The sequence below is a fragment of the Athene cunicularia genome (genome assembly GCF_003259725.1).
Source record: "Athene cunicularia isolate RWA chromosome 1 unlocalized genomic scaffold, athCun1 chr1_part2, whole genome shotgun sequence".
NCBI lineage: Eukaryota > Metazoa > Chordata > Aves > Strigiformes > Strigidae > Athene > Athene cunicularia.
The window spans coordinates 7,706,330-7,724,650 of record NW_020799092.1 but is presented as its reverse complement, the minus strand read 5'-3'; the positions used below and the strand labels follow the sequence as shown (position 1 = coordinate 7,724,650).

The following is an 18,321-nucleotide window of genomic DNA, read 5'->3' as shown; positions in this document are numbered from 1 at the left end:
GAAAAAATACGGTTCCTGCTTGTCAAAGGGGTAGAGGAGCTAGTGACACAGTACATGGAAAAGACTGCAGGTACTTGCATTTTTTGCCTCATTTTCACAGGCAAGGTTTTCCCTCAGACCTCCCAGGTCCCTGAGCCTACTGACAGTCCATGGGAGCAGAGCATGAAGCATTTTCCCCTTGACTGCTAGTCTTTTTCTAGATTTGAGGGTTTTGAAGATGCTTGTTTGCCTGTTTATTTAAAAAAAAAATCTACAAAAGATATCATTACTAAAACAAACTGAACTTACACATGGCATTGTCCATGGAGAAGCAAACAATTAGATCCTAAAAGTAGCCTGTGAAACTCAGTCAAGAACAACTGGTTGGTCATCTCCACCTGCCTGAAGCTTAAGCTTCTTTGCTTTTAAGTTAGAACCACAGGTAGGCCGTCTGTGTTCCTGTGACTTCTTCACCACTGAATCTTGGACAGTCTTTGAAGTAGTCTGAGCATTTTCTCTGCTTCCTTTTGGATTTGAAGATTGAGATGGTTTGTCCTGTAAGTTATAAAACAAGTATATGAAAATTGTAAAATTATTTTCATTCTTTTTCTGTGTTCCCACAGAAGAGAGAAGATACTTATGAGATCTATTTTAAATCCTGTTGATTGCATCACTATGAAAAAATATATTGAGCAGATACCAAACTATTAAAATAAACTATAATGGAAAAGATATCTGTATAGCAAGTCAGTATAGATATAAATACCTTGCAAACACTTTTCTTGTTTGTTATCCCTTCTATAGTTATGACATGTGCCTCATTTTTCAGCAGACCTGCTTTTGGTCCTATCTTCAGGTAGGATATTGTAGCAAATGCCGTGAAGCTGAAGTCTTCCCTGCATCAATTAAATCAGTGTTATAAGGGAAAGTGGGAGACAAAGACAGGCTAGACCATGCAGAGGGGGAATGGGACACATTAACCATTCTGACTGCAATAGCAGGTTGATTCTGCTTTATCTATTGAAGTGATAGTCAATTAATTTAGAGCAAGTCTGGTCAACAACATAATTTGGTTTATGGACCTTTACACACACACAGACACATTTCAATCAGTTGGAATACATGGAGGAAAATGAGGAAAATGTAATAATGTCACCCTCTTAAGAGTATAAATAGTCAGCTGCACAAACAGATGCTAAAAAAAAATTTGAGACCAAAGCAAAGGGATTAAATATTTGATCTGTACATATTCTTGAAGCTTCTAAACCAGTATAAAAAGACAAAAAGCATACCACACAGATAGTCAGGTTACAAGAGAAGAAAATGTTATTTTCAGTATCATTTCTTAAAGTTTCTGAGTACCACTTTCCACATTAGCCAGCCTGTCCTGCCTTAGACTCCATCTGGGCAACCCCATTTGCTTTGTTTATCCATGGAATGTAAATGAGACTCCACATAAACAGCAGACTTCTCCAGAATGAAGTCTGCTACAGATTTAAAGGTTCAATCTGAATAGAGAAGACCCCAGCTTTTTAAAATGGTAAGACATGCAGCATTTCCAATGTTCCTCTGACTTCTGTTTTAACATATTAAAGCAGAAATGTAGTAATCTTTCAAGGTTTTTTAAATACATTAAATGCATCTGAAAAAGGCTAAAAATGAGACTACAGAATCTATCCATTAATACTATACAGAAGTAGTATGAGAGTAGAGACAAATGACTACTAGATATCAAAAAAAAAGTAGTCATCATCTTACGTACTTCAGATACTGCTGCAGTAGTAAATGGGCAATAATTCTCTCCAGTTCCTCTCGAGGATGCTTTGGTGAAGTAACTTCAGCCACCCTGAATTTTGATACACCTTTCCCAGACCATGCATCAATTAATTTCAGTGGGGTGAGTTTCTCACTCATGTTTTCGGCTTGCTCAAGTATCTTGATTAGGTCCCTGCAGTATCCTGTTATATTCACTTTCTCACATGCTACAAATAGAAGGGAAGTAATATTTAAACAGCAAGTTATTTACAGTTATTTAGATAGTATCCATATATACATCAGGTGTATAAGTATATATGCATTTTTATCTATTTATATATTTATAGATATACATATCTGTATCAATGTGCCATATAATAGCATTTTTTTTGTTGTTTTGATTTTAAACTATAACATATAAGGCTGTAACTTTCCCTTTGTCAAATTAGGATGTATTTGTACTCAAATTTACATTTATCTTTCTACTTCATTATTAAAACTCCAAACCTCCAAACATTTTTACATGTATTTAATGTTACAAATCACACAAATTACTTCAAAGAAGCATTTACAAAGCATAAAATTTGTAAGGTAGCTACGATGTTACTCTGCAGCTAGATTCCTTTTCCTCACCCATAATATTTATTATGGAAAGATTAGAGAGCAAAGAGGAATTGAAGAATATATGCAAGACATTTCTTGTCTGAATACACTTATGGGCCAAATGAGACAGAAAAAAGTATTCATTTAATGATATAAATTAGTTCACCATGAATAATTATTGCAAGCACTAACACATCCATGCACTACATAATGATCATGCTTCTGCTGCATGATCAGATCATGGCATAGCATTACCCCAAGTGCCTCCTCCAAAACCAAGAAGTACTGAAAAACTAGTACTACTGCTATGTTTCTTCAGGCCTTTCTTATATATCAAAAAGCCCTGAGGGTAAACCAGCAGTAAACAGGAATATATTCAACTATATTTCACCACATGGCTCCGTAAGTCTTGGGTACAAAGCCAGCTCCATGCTCTTTCTCAACCTCTGATCCCAGTATAAATTTCAACAAAGCCCTATTTCCAACTAGAAGATAACAATACATTGTTACTTGCAGATTTTGCAAAACAGTTTTATTATATAGATATAATTAACTGTATAAATTAAAAAGAAGTTAAATATTTCTTTCTCTACTTTATCCCCCCACAAAATGTACAGGGAAGTAAAGTCTAGTTATGAGAACAGCTTTGAATACAGAATGGTTTCCAAGTTTTTCAAGTGTTAATCACTTATATTATCCAGATACTTTGCAACATATATGTGGTACAAGACGATGATATTTTCCACTTAGTACAAGAATTCACCTGGTCCTCAAAGAAATTTAAGGTGGATTTGTGTGTCCGCTTAGAGATGCCCAAGACCAACTTTTTCTCAGCACTCTTTTCAGAGCTTTCTGGTTTTATATGGGGGTTTTCTATGTCTAAACCACAGCTTTCACTTAGCAAGTGCAGCAACAGAAACTTTGTTCATCTTCAGACTTACAGCTTTCTGGATGGGTACCAAAAATGACAGTTAAAGCAGGCAATGATTGTTTAATCTAGCTACCCAACACTGCCCAGGATGTTTGTGGGCAAAGCAGTAAATGAACTTATACCCCAGAACCACATTCTACTGAAACCACCCTCCTTTTAGCTTACCACCCAGGTTCCCTCTGTATCTGGCCCATATGCCTTTCCTCTTATGATCCCAAATTTCTTCCAAGGGAAGAGCACACACTAGAGACATTGTGCTGTTAGAGCTAACACACAGCAAAATCCTGAATTAGTGTGCTCAGTGGTTCTGCGCAACTGTCATGCACAGTCCTGACACAGGTATGTCTCTAAGCATGCATCACTGAAATCCTTTGAGATTTTACCAAGCAAGTTGTAAGAGGACATGTGCAAACTGTGCCTTCTTAGAGCCTGAGCATGAACTTTGGTATGCAGAGAGCAAGAGACTTCTCAAAACAAGGCTTTTGTACCCAAACAAGTCCTAAAACAAAACATGACACATACCAGATCTAAAAGAAGTAAGCCAATCTCCCCCTTGCCCCAGCTTCACTTTTGGGAACAGGTGAAGGGCTGAGCATGAAAGATACCAAAGCGTTTGGCCTCAGGCAAAAAGCCAAACTAGGAAGTATCCTGCAAAACACCCTGAACTTGGCAACACTAAGCCACTGAAAACTGATGTTCGTAACAAAACTTGCATCTTGGAAACAGGCAGTATTACCATCAAACTTTACAGAAGTTGCTTACAGTTTGTCTTTATGTTCTCTGCCCTTGGTTATAGAAAACAATTTACTTACAGTTCTCTCTACAGCAGTTATCACACATTCTGTTGCAGTTTGCAGAATCCCATACTTCATCAAAATGATGGGCTATGAGGACCCGGCGACATCTGAAATAACAGAGAAAAAAGGGACCATAGAACGTAAGTGCATACACCTGTGTTATAAGTCATGAGAGGGGCAAAAAGAAGGTCCCTTGGCTCAGCCCATATCTTAAAACAAGCATGAATTATCTCAGGAAAAATAGAAAATAAATACTGCAACACAGTATTCCCTGTCAATTATGCTAAAAGGAATAACTAGTAGCTGTTAGTAACAGTAAACACTGATGCAGGAACAGTTTGGTTAAAGCCAAAAAGTAAGTATCATCTACAGTTTCAATAGAATGAAAAATCATCAAAATATAAACTAATTCTCAGACCAAGGCCAACAAAGGCTATACTGAATGCATTAGTTGTCCACACACAGATACAGGTGTTTTCCATGAAGTATTCCAAATAGTGTAGCAGATGAAGCATTAAACACATGTGGATTCCTGTATGGCCATTGAACACTGGTACCTTACAGTGAAAGACAAAGCATTCCATTTTTTTGCTCTGAATGGGATTTGAAATCCAGACAACGTTTGTTGACAGATACTTCACTTCAATGTAACTACTTCCAGAACTTCATCCTGAAGCTGTCAAGTAACACATCAACATTGTTACGTGCAAGACTACGTGTCCTAAGCAGTCAAACCATGAACTCCAAACTCAAGACTGTTACAATAATAATGTTTCTATAGTATTGTAGGTGTTTTGTTTTATTGATGGTTTTGTGGGTAGTTTTCTTGGTTTTGTTTCAAATGCCCACTAAAAACCCCAACAAAATCAGCTTATTTAAAAACTAAGCAACTGAGCCACTCCAGTAACTCACTTGTTCATATTTTGGCAGTAAGACACCATATCATACAGTTTCTCTTGCCCTACATTTTCCATCACTACCATAGAGCTGATTCTGAATATATCTCCAAAACCGTAATACAAAATGCAGTCAGCTTTTTGGTCATCTCTACCTGCAATGCATAAAAACAAGCAAAAAATTGAGATGAGATTTAAGCATAGCATTTTCCAGCACAAATTCCACTCTTACCTACATGGGCTTCTGCAGCCCATATATAGAGAGTACATAACTGTTACAGAGTATCAAAAATAACATGTTAGCCAATAGAGCATAGCATGATACAGACTATAAATAAAAGAGATTTAGAAATCTTCTACAAGTACAGAATCAAGTAAACTTAATGTCTAACAACTAGTGAAACAACTAAAACATTAGTGTCATACAAAAAGTCAGTGCAATTACTATTTTCTCACCCTAACACCTCTTGGAAAATCCCAGCCAAATACATCTTGAAGCCTAATTCTTACTTCATTTAAAGACACTGTGAGCTTCAAATACCTTATTAGGTATTCATGGTAATAAATTAAAAGAGAATTAGGTATGATGGAATATTTTGTTAAATTTTAAATCAACTGTGCCTTCTATAGCTGATCTTCCTTCATCTCTTACTTCCTGTTGCCCCCCCCACTCCCAGTGATGTGCTGATGGGTGCCTTCCTGCTGTTTACAAGATCCAGAGAGCAGACAAGGCCTAAAAAACCCTAAACTTTTAAAAAAAGTTTAACATATAACAGAAAGGAACTACTTCACTGGGATGGGCAGTCAAGGGGAAAAAAAGAAGTTTACTTAAGTTAAGTAGTTTGTTCAGGTAAATGAGTAGTAGTGCTTAATCCCTCCCCAGAAGAATCTCATTTGAATCGAGTTATGAAAAAGAAACACAAAAGCTTGCTTTAATTATCCCAAGTTGCTGAACATTGTGAAACAACCATTTCAGCACCTACATGGCCCTTGTCTCACCACATCAGTATTTACACTTCCTGTTACCTCCAGCACTAGACATAACCGGGTTCTAGGGTAAACAGATACAAACTCCCACCAACTTTGACTACTGTATTTCTTAGGCCAGCATCAAGGGTAATTTCTATCACACAGGCATAGTTAAAATTTCAACCAGTTGCCCCTCAAGGTCCTTAAAAGGCCTTCCTCCACATAGATTCAAATCTGTCTTTGAAAAAGTAATAATGCACAAGGTCAAAACCACCAAGCCAAACCAACACATCACAAACCCCTTTTTTAGCTATAACAGCTGTTTAGTGTTGCTATATACTGATGAATCCTTGAAATTCCCCACTCCCAACTCTTAACCCTACTTGTATTCCTGTGGCCACTAAAATTCATACAGCAATTAGTTATCATCTAGAGACAATCTGAGCAAATCACCCATCCCAGTTGCTATGCCAAGGGGGGGGGGGGGGAAATCTTTTCTGTAACATATTCCCAGTCAATGTCATGTTATTAAATTTTTCTGGTAAGCTACAGATGTCACAAAAATCAAGTAATTAAAAAAAATGCTGAGTAAAGGGCTAGATATCCAGTTATTCTTTGATACACTGCAGTACAGAAGTCTGAGATTATGAACGTTATTTATAATTTGCTTTAAAGCCTCTTTACAAAGGCAGAGTGCCATTACACACTTTGGAACTTGCCTCAAAGACAAGACACTTTGCACAAATGGCTGAAATCAAAGTACAATTTTATTGTTTTAACGGATGGAAATGGTGACTTTGCAAATTGTCTACAATACCTGCACGTCCACTCTCTTGGTAGTAGTTCTCCATGGATTTGCTCATAGAATGATGAATTACAAACCTCACATCAGGTTTATCAATTCCCATGCCAAAAGCAACAGTTGCCACTACAACCTGAGAAAAAGATTAAGAAATCATCAAGGTACCAAAACACAATTTGTTTAAATGAGACATGTCTATAAGAAGTATCTACTTCACCTGGATTTGATTTGCTGCCCATCCTTTATGAATCTTAGTCTTATATTTAGGATCCATGTTTGCATGGTAAGTCCCTGCCTTGATTCCCAGTTTCTGCAAACTCACAGTAACTTGCTCAGAATCCTTCTGAGAAAAACAGTAAACAATCCCTGCACAAAAGTGAAAGATGCCTTATTGTAATGTCTTCACAAAACCAAACAAGCCCCAATACTTAAAAACAACTTTGAAAGTTTTATTAAATAAATAAAAAACAGTAAATAATTTCTGTGCCTCTTCAGTCTGCAGTATTGGTAGCCATGAAGGGAACTTCGATTACCAGCTTTGACTTGTAGGCTGAAGAAAATATGGGTGCCAATCCACGTAATCATTGAAGTATTCTATTAATGTTGAAGGAGGACAATGGCTATTAATGCTTACGTAAAGGAATGCTGTTGCTTATGACATCTATGACATCTCACCTAAGGTTTCAATTAAATCTGCTTTTTGTCATTAGTCAGTCTGGGCTAAGCCAAGGATTACACACAAAGCCATGAGATCTGTGATCATCTCAACACAGTTTGTACTCAGGGAGCTGCTTATCAGAGCCACAGAGTTCCACTACAGAGAAAAAATGCTGCTCTGGAAAATTGGGTTCTGTTGCCTTTGTAATATGGCTCTCCTCTTTATTTGTACTACATAATTTATTGATTACACAAAGTGCAACTTTTACAGTTTTGCTTTCATCACAAAAGTGCAATTCATCCCACCACACACTCATTCTGGGCACTGAATAATACATGAATCTTATGATCAAATATGAAAAAGAAATGTTAAAGATAGTAAGTATTCTGACAGATACTAAATGACATATGTGATCTATGAAAATGTAGATAACCTTTTTTGAGCCTTGTTTTTTACAATCTTAAAAATTGCAATTATTCTTATGTATGTAAACATTGTTCTATATACATCAACATTGATTTCATACTTCAGAAGATATAAGTAAACTGTAAAGACATTTAAACACTAATGAATTAAAAGAGTAATTATTCAAAGTACAAATCTTGTTAAATTTTACTTCTTCTAATGCTGGATATTTAGTCTATGGTGAAGGTAGAACTTCTCTATGCATTTCAGAATCACTTGAAGCCATCCCTGTAACACTGAATACTATAAAAAATCTCCACACTTTTTACCTGAGAGTCCTTTGTATCTTCCATTAATGATCTTAACTATGTCCTCAATGAAATCTTCATTATTTGAAGGTTTGTGTCGAACCTCAAAAACATAATAAACACATGCTAGAGAGTTCTTCAAATGGACACACAATCTGTCAAACAACCCTATTACTCTACTTCTTCCAGTACAATAAACACAACTATTCTGCCATTTGTGTAGTCAGATTACATGTCAAATATTCATAGAAAAAAAAGGACACAAGTTTTTCCATGAAGAACATTAAAAGAAACTGTGGTCAAACTGAAAATAAAATACAACACAGAATTCACAGCTTTTAGCAATCATTACTTATTTTCCAACAGTTTGGAAGCAGTCTGAGCTTGCTACCCATCTCTACCCAGTACACAGCCCTATCTGCTAATCCTTGCTCACAAAGACAGAGCAGATCAAGTTCCTCTGCAGATGACATCAAGTTCAGTAAGGTGAAGTCATGAAAGAACACCATTCAGTTGAAAAGTTGTTTATTACTAAAATATATAATTGGAAATCTACTCTAAAATTCATCAACTGTAACCTGCTGTTTTGCCAATTATTAAGCCTAGCACAAAGGACACAGCCAGCATAAAGATGAACCAATAACCAAATTGTATTTGATACAAAAGGGTCAGTACATGGGTGAGCACTAGGGGTACAAACAAGTCAGTCAGATTATACATAATCAACATCGATCCCACTGACCCCAACAATGACACCACACAACCAACAAGTGGAATAAATGGTGAAATGCAGTTTCCCATAGAAGAGACAGGAGACAACTGAGCCAACAAGCCAAATACATAAGACCAAGGAAGCCACATACTGAATCTTTACACAGCCCACATTTACAAAAGCCAGACCTGACTGGAGCCCAGTCCCAGGGAGGCAGGAGGTCCTTCCCCAACAGGAAACTCTGCAAAGTGCATCCACCCCACAGACAGACACTGCCCCTTCCTGCAAGGGGTCCCAGCTTTTATCCCCAAGTGGGACACCTGACCCTTGTTTACTTAATGTGGGACACCTGGGGCTCGTTTACCTAATGGCTCTCCCTGCAAGGCCGGCACCACCCTGGAGGGAAGCTTAGAGGTAAACTCACCCCCCTTTGTGAAGGGCTGTGGGAATCACCCCTATGTCAACCTTAATTTGGGGCTTGGGGTTGAAACCCCAGCATTTCACCTGCAGAAGATAATATGACTGTGATGCAGCCAAACAAACTGGTAGTAAAACATACCTCATAGTAAAGACTGGGCCGGTTGAAAGATGCAGTAAAGGTAATGCACTTCTGAACATGCAAAATTTTCTGAGCATCCTTTAAAACATGATTTGTAGCAGTTGCTGTCAATCCAATCAAGGGAGCATTGGGAAACTGTCTTTTCAAGATACCAAGAGACTTATAGTCTAAGCAAGAAAACAAAAAGGGGAAAGAGAAATATTTCTCATACTATAGATCCAAAGTTAAAAAAGATATTAATGTAGATAGCATTCAATGGGGTAATACTGCAATAAATGTTGTTAATGACCAGTTTACTACAGAACTAATTTATACATCCAAATGAAGGAATGAAAAGGTTGTACTTATCAAAATAGATGCTTTGTCTTCTAATTAAATTTTCTAAAAGCAGACATAATTCAGAAAGCAAAATATATTGAAACAAAAGTTCTTAAAAAGTTGGAAAAATATAAGTGGCATTGTAGTAACCAACATTCAAGTTATTTTGCAGGTCTGTTTTTACAAACAGCTTGTCAGTAAACACGGCTTTACTAATAAACAAGCAATGTAGAATTTGGATACACAGACCAGACTGTACTAAGGAAAGATTTTAAGGGCTCAGTGCTGACAATCACTTGCTGCCTTAGAACAGAAATGCAGCCAGAGGTTCATATCCAAACTCCACATTGTCAGTTTAACTGGCATGGCTCTTTGCTCAGACACCATATTTTAACAAAACCATTGACTTCACAGTTACTACTGCTTCAAATCAGGTTTTCTTTCAAAGGCAAAGAGACAGTAACCAGAAAATAAGTGTCTTCTACAACACTTTCCCCGCAAGTCAAGGTCATTTGTTTCAACTTGTTTTAGAAGTGATGAAAATGTATCACATGAATTACAATATGCTCTATGTCTGTCACCCAGAGTGTAAGGGAGCAGTGTACAGAAACACTTTTTCCTGTAGCAGTAGATTAAAGATTACTTTACTGTTCATATTAAAGATAAGAGCCAAAAATACTTGCTTTATTAAACTCAAATTAAACCGATTTAAGAGTCTTTCAGAATACTGATAGCAAAGTCAACATTGAAATCACCCTCATTTGCATGAATTTAGCTCCTGGACAAGGATGTAGTTATGTGTGAATTAAATTTAAAATCCTTGAGCTAACACAGGTACTTGCCATACACTAAGTATTTACCTAACACATGAAGAAAGCTCCTGGATTTATTTCAGGGCTAACATATTATTTATTGGTGCCTGCATAACACTGCAAACTAGATTTCTAATGAGCATACCAGGCCTGAAGTCATGGCCCCATTGACTACAGCAATGGACCTCATCTACAGCAATGCGAGCAAGACGCCCTGCTTGATAAGCTTTCTCTAGCTTTGACATGAACATTTTGCTTTTTGCAATCTTCTCCGGGGTCACATAAATGAGCTTCAGTTGCGAATTTCTGTCTAGCATTTCATTATGGACCCACTTCACATGTTCCTGTTGAAAACAAAAGGAGAAATCAGGGACTAACAAAGTAGGGCAACACACTGAAGTTGCTTAGTGCTAAGATTCTTACCAGTAAATTCATAGAGGGTAATTAACAAAGACTGGCAAACTGTTATACAGTATTTACCACTGTTGTAAGTCGTTGTGGATGATCATTCTATATAAGATGTTAATTCTAACACTTGGAAAAGCTGTCACAGAACTTTGAAAAAGCAAACTACTGAACTTTTGCTTCATCATGTGGTATCAGTATTTTCCCAATAAACTATAATGTACCAAACATGCCTGTGGTACTACAAGTGTAAAAGAATTTTTCATACAGAACTTAGTCTTTATTACTGAGTTTTCAAAGTGCTCTACCTCAAAGGAGACTCCAAGTTTGGCACACTGCATCAAGCCACTAATGTATTAAATCCAGTGTCACACAGCCTCCTGGTATTCAGGGAAATATATTTTACTGTAAAAAGTAACTGACTAATAACAGACTGGGAAATAAATTGCTTTTTAGCCTCTAGATCAAACAGCTTACATCCTAAAGTAAGATAATAATTAAATGTAAAAGCCTACCCTGATCAACGTGTTACTAATGGACAAAAATCACATACTCCAACCTTTTAAGTCTAGAAACTCAGTAAAAGTCTACAACACACTCCAGACAGACATAGTTCACATCTTTTAAACAGCCCTGTGAAATCTATTTATTCCATGAAAAGTGTTGCTTTACATGTGTTCTTGTCATTAAAACAAGAATGCAAGATACTTATGCACATTATCCATATCACAGCATGTAGCTGTCAAGATACTGCTGATAGAATGGCATTAGCTGATAAAACTATGTCATTCATTCCATTCATACGTAACATACACAGGCAAGACACTGGCACATACACCACAAAACCCATGAAGAATTGGCAGTTAAACATACCTTACTGCTTGAGGCATTTAATAAAGTTGCAGAAATACCAAGCTGTTCCAAAACCATGAGCTGATCTTCCATAAGTGATATCAAAGGACATATCACAAGTGTGAAACCTGTAACAATCAACCATTGTGCAAACTGAACTGTTTGGATGTCACAAATACCTCTTCTAATACTTTTTACTAATGTATCAGCCTTGTTCAGAAGGAACTGCCAAACAGGAGCTTAAGCTTTATACATAGTAGCAGATTCCCCTCCTAGATAGCTGATGAGTGAGTGCTAGGTCACAAAGAGATACTTTTTATCAACAGTGACGTGCACCTTCTCTTAGAATCCAGACCAAAACAGATGGAGCTGAAACAGAGTATAAGAACTAATATACAAACCAAAGAAAGTTGGATTCACATCTGTGTCATGAGGTGATAATTTACCACACAACTAAGCAATCCTAGGCATTGATAAATCTGGTCTTGGTAAATAAGTAAACTTCCATGCAATTGGATGGGTTATTTTTTTAAAAAATGCTTAAAAACTAAAACTGGATACTTCTAAAAAGTATTACACAAAGTCTCTCCAAAAAAATCTGAAGCTAAAACTTTGGAGTAGAACAGACAAATAACAGATATCCATACTTAAATAATTTACAGTCTGTATATCGAATTAAAAGGGAAAGAAAAAAAAAAGTGCCAAACTTTAAAAAATTCTTTCAGCATTTAATATATTGAAAAGAACATATTGACATATTGAAAAGAACCTAGATAAACTATTTAAATCTAAATCACATCTAACAGGCACATCTATTTTAAAGCTGCTATTGCATCTTCAGAGAAAATAAAGAGAACAAAGCAAATATTTCTAGTAAATCTTTCTCTCATTTCTTTGCTTTTTTTTCCCCCCTACTGGTGAATTCTCCAAATAACTATAAAAGGGAGAAAATAAATCCTATTGTTTATATATGACCTTTTCTTCGATTACATACCATCAGAACAGACAGCTGGTAACTGATAGCAAAGGCTCTTTCCACCACCTGTAGGCATGACAAGAAATATGTCCTTTCCTGCCATTGCAGCATTTACTGTTTCAAGTTGCAAGGACCTAAATTTCTGGAGTTTAAACTTGTCCTGCAGTGCAATTTTTATCTTCTCATACCATGGAAAATCTGTTAAGGGAAAAAAACCAAACATGTTTCATAACCAGTTAAAATATAGGAAGAAAGGGCAATTTACATATACAGTAACTAAATCTAGAAGCAACATAATTTTAGATCTGGAAAAATGTTTAAAGATTCAAGAATGGCACACAAAAAAAGCTACACACAACCTAAGTCTTTATAAATTAATTTCCAAGGTGGACCTCTGAAAACCCTAGGAAATGTAACCATAATCCACCTCTAGACTAAAGGCTCTCATTGCACATAAATGTGAACTAATGCTAAAAAACTCACAAGCAAATAAAGATCTTCAAAGTGCCAATGATCAGGTTAACTGGATAGTTCAAAAATAAATGGAAATAAGAAGCACATCCAGTGACTAAGACCTAAGATAATCTCACTACTACGTTGCCCAAATGCTTCCTTCACACAAATGCAGTAATACATATAATGTAATGAAGGCAAGACTACCATTTTTTCCATATATTTGAGAGATAATAAGCATTTTTCTAAAAAGAAAAAAGGGGCAGGGGAAGTTTAACCTTCCTAAGAATAATCACCCCAATGTACTTAGCTTTTTTTAAATAGCTTTTTCTTTTCTTCAATAAAGAGCTAAAGACTACATCATTTAAAGAGATAATACTGTAAAAAACTTAAATTTCAGATGCATCGGGAAGCATATCAACCATTTTCCTATTATTAAAATCAGAATGCAGAAGAACTGTGGGAACTCCAGAGTACACCACATACAATGCAAGAATTAACTTTGGGACCTGAGGTGACATTGCTTCCTAATTTACAAAGATCACAGCCAGATCCAAGGCTCTCTGAAACCAAGAAAAGCCACCCACTAACTTGAGTGAGCTTTATACTGAGACCAAATTTAGCTACTGCTCTTATTCAACGTGTACACAGCATCTGATTGCAAAGATGTTAGTTTTTAAAGCATAGGAAGAGAGAATTAGGCACAAAATCACCCAAAACAAATCAATGTGTTCAATAGCATCAATTTGCAATTATAAAGTATCGGTGTCCTTACATATGCATAATACTTTTCTCAAACACAAACATGGATTAGGCTACAAAACTAATTTCACTTTTAAAAAAGCCAAAAAAAAGAGAATACATGCAATACATACTGGCAGAAACTAACAATGTATCTCCAAATTGCAAGTGAAGTAAAAGAGGAGGAGGAAAGGAAAAAAAACAACCAAACAAAAAAATGGCTAGGCATAACATGGTCAAGACCCACCAACCATCCAGGACTTCCATTAGTGTTTAACTGGAAAGACAGGGCTTCCAAAAGAACAGTAGCCCTCACACCACCATGGGGTGCTTGCCACTTGGGCTAACTAACATACTAATGTATTCTACATTTTCTTTGACAGTCAGCATCCATCTAATCTGCATAATTTGGTGAGATGGTGGGGCTACGTAATCCATGGCAGACACAACCAACATCCTTCCCACTCAAGCAAGAAGAAACACAAAGACAGTGAGAAGTAACTTTGAGAGTGCAAGACTGTTATTGTCAAATCCTGAAAATACACACAGCAGTTATTGTTAGAACATAAACAGGGAATATGAATATTGCAATATATCCAGATTTACTCTGGGGTTCTTACAGCAAATCAAATCAACTTGTGACTGCAACAAGAAGAGCATAAAAGTAGCTGTAACAGGCCATTCTTGTGATAATTCTGCCCTGAACAACTCAGATTAGTATTTAGGAATGTCCAGGAAGTTCAGTACAAATATTACCCTGTGTAACTAAGAGGGCAAGTCACTCAGCTGAACAAAATGAAATAGGAAAATATCATTATCCAAATAAAACTCTACACAAACACATTTTCCCTTTACTGGATTAGTTTACTTCTATGTTAGAATATTCAAATTTGACTCTGCAAACCTTTTTTGTTCCATGCCTCGGCTGAGGTTTCAGTGTCTTTACTTCCACCTGCCTCTGAGTCTCCTGAGGACTGCTTTATCAGACTTTTTACCCTCATCTTCTTTTGAAGGAGTTCCTGCTGTTTATCCACAAGCTCCTGAATCTGCATCTCCACTGCCTGCAGCTCATTTTCAATGGAAACCAGTACATCCTCTAGCACTGAAGGAAAAAGGTGAAGACAGAATAGAGACTACAGTAAATTGCTAACCCCACTTTCAAAGAATACTTTATTTCATTTTTTGATAGAGAACAATCAAAATTAAACACAAACCAAAAGCATCTAGACAAACAGTCAGCCTAAGATTTTAGCAGCTAATATTATATATGCCATCTAAAAATACTTAGCAATTTCTTAAATACATATACATGTGTCATATATATACACCAGTATACTGTAAATTGTCATCTCCAATATGGTGTATGAGAAATATGCAACATTATCATTGTCTGAGTTGATTAATATAGAAAAAAATGTATCACAATCCAGTTTCTCAAAAGGAGTGCCTCTCCAGAGAAACACTTGAAACTATTTTCTTTTCTGCAGATGCATGTTAAGCAATGAGAAGCATACTGCATCAGCCCTGACATTAAAACTGGAAGCGTTACAGTGAAGACAAGTACTGCAGCCAGTTCCAAGGTGAGCACAACATTAGAACATTTTTAATGGGAAGCATTTACATGTGAGAAGCAACATTAACCTCAGTAAGTAAAGCTCTTCTAAAGATGGAAATAAGGACATTAGCAAAAAAATGCATTTCATGCACACAGATCTCCCTCCTATGCAGAACCAGAGCTTCAAGGTCTGAACACAAAGAACCAAAGCTTTTGCAAGCACAAGCCATTCTTCAGACCTGAAAAAAAAATGAAGCAAATATTTCCCAGAAGCTTGGGTTACATAAGCGAATCTTTGGCAGGAATTTGCCTCTTTACATCCTAATATCCATCTGTGTGAATTTCAGGTTGTGTTCTAGAACCCAATCTCCAGGGTTTAAAAGAATAATTAACACATACCGCAGCATGCCAAGTGCGTACTACTATTTCAGAGCCAGGTCAGAAAGGCATAACAAGAAACGTCTTCCTCCCCCTAGCCCCAGAAAATAACAGATTTTTGTCCAAGAACACCAGATACTATAATATGCTTATGGAACACAAGTGTACAATATGGAAAAATACAATCCTCATTACAAATGGTATGAAACGGGTATATTTGTTTTCTTAAATGCCCACTGTTACTCAGCATCAAAGAGTTGATATGTGAAGCATATTTTCAAAATATTGAAAACCAAGTAATTTCCTTGACTAATCTGCTTTTGGTTTAGTTTTTATCTGAGAAACAAAACCTTATTGTATAAAAGAACTTTTTCTTCAAATCTGAAGTCTAATAACATAGACCCCACAAACTTCTCTAAATACATTAAATTCATATAAATAATAATCAATAGCACCAGGTGAATGCATCTGTTAGCAAAATTAACATATCAAATACTAACTTCGGATTACCTGCAACAGCTGACATCTTTGGAGATCAGAGAATGTTATCCTTAGGAGATCTTACTTAAGCAAGCAACTGTCCCTAAGAATAAAATCAAATAAATAAAAAAGAAAAATTATTAGTGAGTAATCCTTCTAAACAGAATACATTTTCTGCAAGAAATTCTTCATTAATCTGAGGTTTTAATATAAAGTTTAAGTACTTTTCATTTAACCTACCTATATAAATAGGCCCAACTCTGTGACAACGTGCTTTTTCCCCTCTGCAAAAATGACAGATACCAACTCACAACCAGTTCCTAAGGCTATAGCTTGCCAGCCTTCTTGATGAAAACAAGTGAATTTTGACCAAGTCATAAATTTTCCGAGAGGCATAGTTTAATATAGACCAGTCATTCACCTACCTTTGACTTTTTTTTTCTTTCATCTCTTCAAAAACTATTTTATGAAAAACTCTGAGCAAATTATATAGCACCTCTTAGAAAAGCAGCCACTACAACACCTATAGGATCTTCTAGGGGGAAGCAGAAAGGTAGTTTGGTTCAGAGAAGAGGGATTGGGTCTGATTAGATCATCAGGAAGATGAACTTAGAATTCTATTTATTGATTAATTTTCTGAACAATATTTTTTGTCATTTTATGTGCTAATAATACAAAACTTGGTATTCTCTCTTGTTGAATTCTGAACTATTTATTGTATACATGGGAGCCAAATCTGAGGGAGCGTGAAAGGGAAGAAATTCAGCAGACCCTCAATATAAGCTGATCCTAACATAACAAATGTTTTACTGTGTTCCTAGAAATGGGGGGGAATATATATATAAAAAGAATGTGTGAATAAAACACTGACTTTGCCAGAAAAGGTTATAATTACAAGTAAGATAAAGGTCCACAGTTCAGAAAGAAGTTGATAAAGGTATGAAATAACTCAGCAGTGTCCAGGCTACCCACATAATTTGAGTTACACGGTTCTGTCTTTATACCACCTGTCACTTGCATACAAGTATTTGGAAATATTAGTCTTCTCAAAGTACAGAGCAACTAGAGACAGACAAAAGAATCAGTAAATGTGGAACAGACACAGTGTAAATACAATACACTTCTTTTATTCCCCACAGTTAACACAAGCCTCATATCATTAGCTTATCATTATCCAAGGAGTGAGGAGAAAATTAAAATTACCTATGAAAGTTTCCTTATATACTGCTAAAGCTCTACAGATCTTTAGTTTAGCTCCTGTCTCTAAAACTAGTAGCTCAGCATACCTTGTAACTGATTCTATACCACCACAGACAACAAAGATCCCAATTTGATTCCTCAGAAATGCAGCTCCTAAGAAACTGAATAATGATGAACTCATAAATCACAGTGGACAAAAGGCAAAAGTGGAAGCATCTTGCCCATTACGCAGTTTTACCCCACTGTAAAAACAGCTGAATCCCTATGAATTCATCCCATTACAGCCTTTTCTAAATAGCCGTCTAGCGAGGGGAGAAGAGGACCTTAACTTAGCCATGCCTAAACCAGACAGATTATTAACAAGCATCACTTTTCACTCTGTATAATTTAAATCAGTGTGCCAACAACGTAATTTTTTTTACCCTACCTTCTAACCAAGCCTCCGGATTACAGCTTTTCACTAACTCTAAAACGTGACTGATGCTACTAGAGCATTATCAAAGAACTGTTAAAATTAAGGAATAAAACCAACAATAATTGCACAAGCATGGTATGTCATCTTCCCGGTTAGTTCAACCCAGAAAAAGAAAAAGAGAAAAAAGTTCACCCATACAACCCTGAGAAGCCACCTTAAAACAACAACAACAACAAAAATTGTGAGTGGTGGGGAACCCGACAAACCGGCAGCAGGGCCTTTACAGCGGCTGTCTCAGCATCCATCCCCGCAGGCACACCGCGAGCCGCGGGCAGGAAAGGTGCGGAGTGCCCGCCTCACCG

The 18,321-nt window shown here is 36.5% G+C and overlaps 1 protein-coding gene across 3 annotated transcripts in view; it reads right to left on the bottom strand.

Annotated features, from left to right (window-relative positions):
- Positions 1 to 18,310, bottom strand: part of RECQL (RecQ like helicase) — a 22,516-nt gene extending 4,206 nt beyond the window's left edge. The window contains exons 1-15 of one of the 3 annotated variants that reach the window (XR_003400376.1): positions 17,972 to 18,310; positions 16,375 to 16,447; positions 14,836 to 15,033; positions 12,756 to 12,935; positions 11,783 to 11,889; positions 10,650 to 10,848; positions 9,375 to 9,541; positions 8,125 to 8,206; positions 6,950 to 7,098; positions 6,748 to 6,865; positions 4,978 to 5,116; positions 4,081 to 4,172; positions 1,742 to 1,961; positions 746 to 875; positions 289 to 534 (exon numbers count right to left, since the gene is read on the bottom strand). Coding sequence is in view for 2 of the 3 variants with exons in the window: in XM_026868115.1 (XP_026723916.1) it covers positions 346 to 534; positions 746 to 875; positions 1,742 to 1,961; positions 4,081 to 4,172; positions 4,978 to 5,116; positions 6,748 to 6,865; positions 6,950 to 7,098; positions 8,125 to 8,206; positions 9,375 to 9,541; positions 10,650 to 10,848; positions 11,783 to 11,889; positions 12,756 to 12,935; positions 14,836 to 15,033; positions 16,375 to 16,390 (1,986 nt within the window). In the remaining variant the exon portion in view is untranslated. Of the gene's footprint in view, positions 1 to 244; positions 535 to 745; positions 876 to 1,741; positions 1,962 to 4,080; positions 4,173 to 4,977; positions 5,117 to 6,747; positions 6,866 to 6,949; positions 7,099 to 8,124; positions 8,207 to 9,374; positions 9,542 to 10,649; positions 10,849 to 11,782; positions 11,890 to 12,755; positions 12,936 to 14,835; positions 15,034 to 16,374; positions 16,448 to 17,971 lie in introns of those variants that run through there. The other 2 variants (XM_026868115.1, XM_026868116.1) reach the window with 2 other exon arrangements.
- Between the last annotated feature and the right edge of the window lie 11 nt (positions 18,311 to 18,321).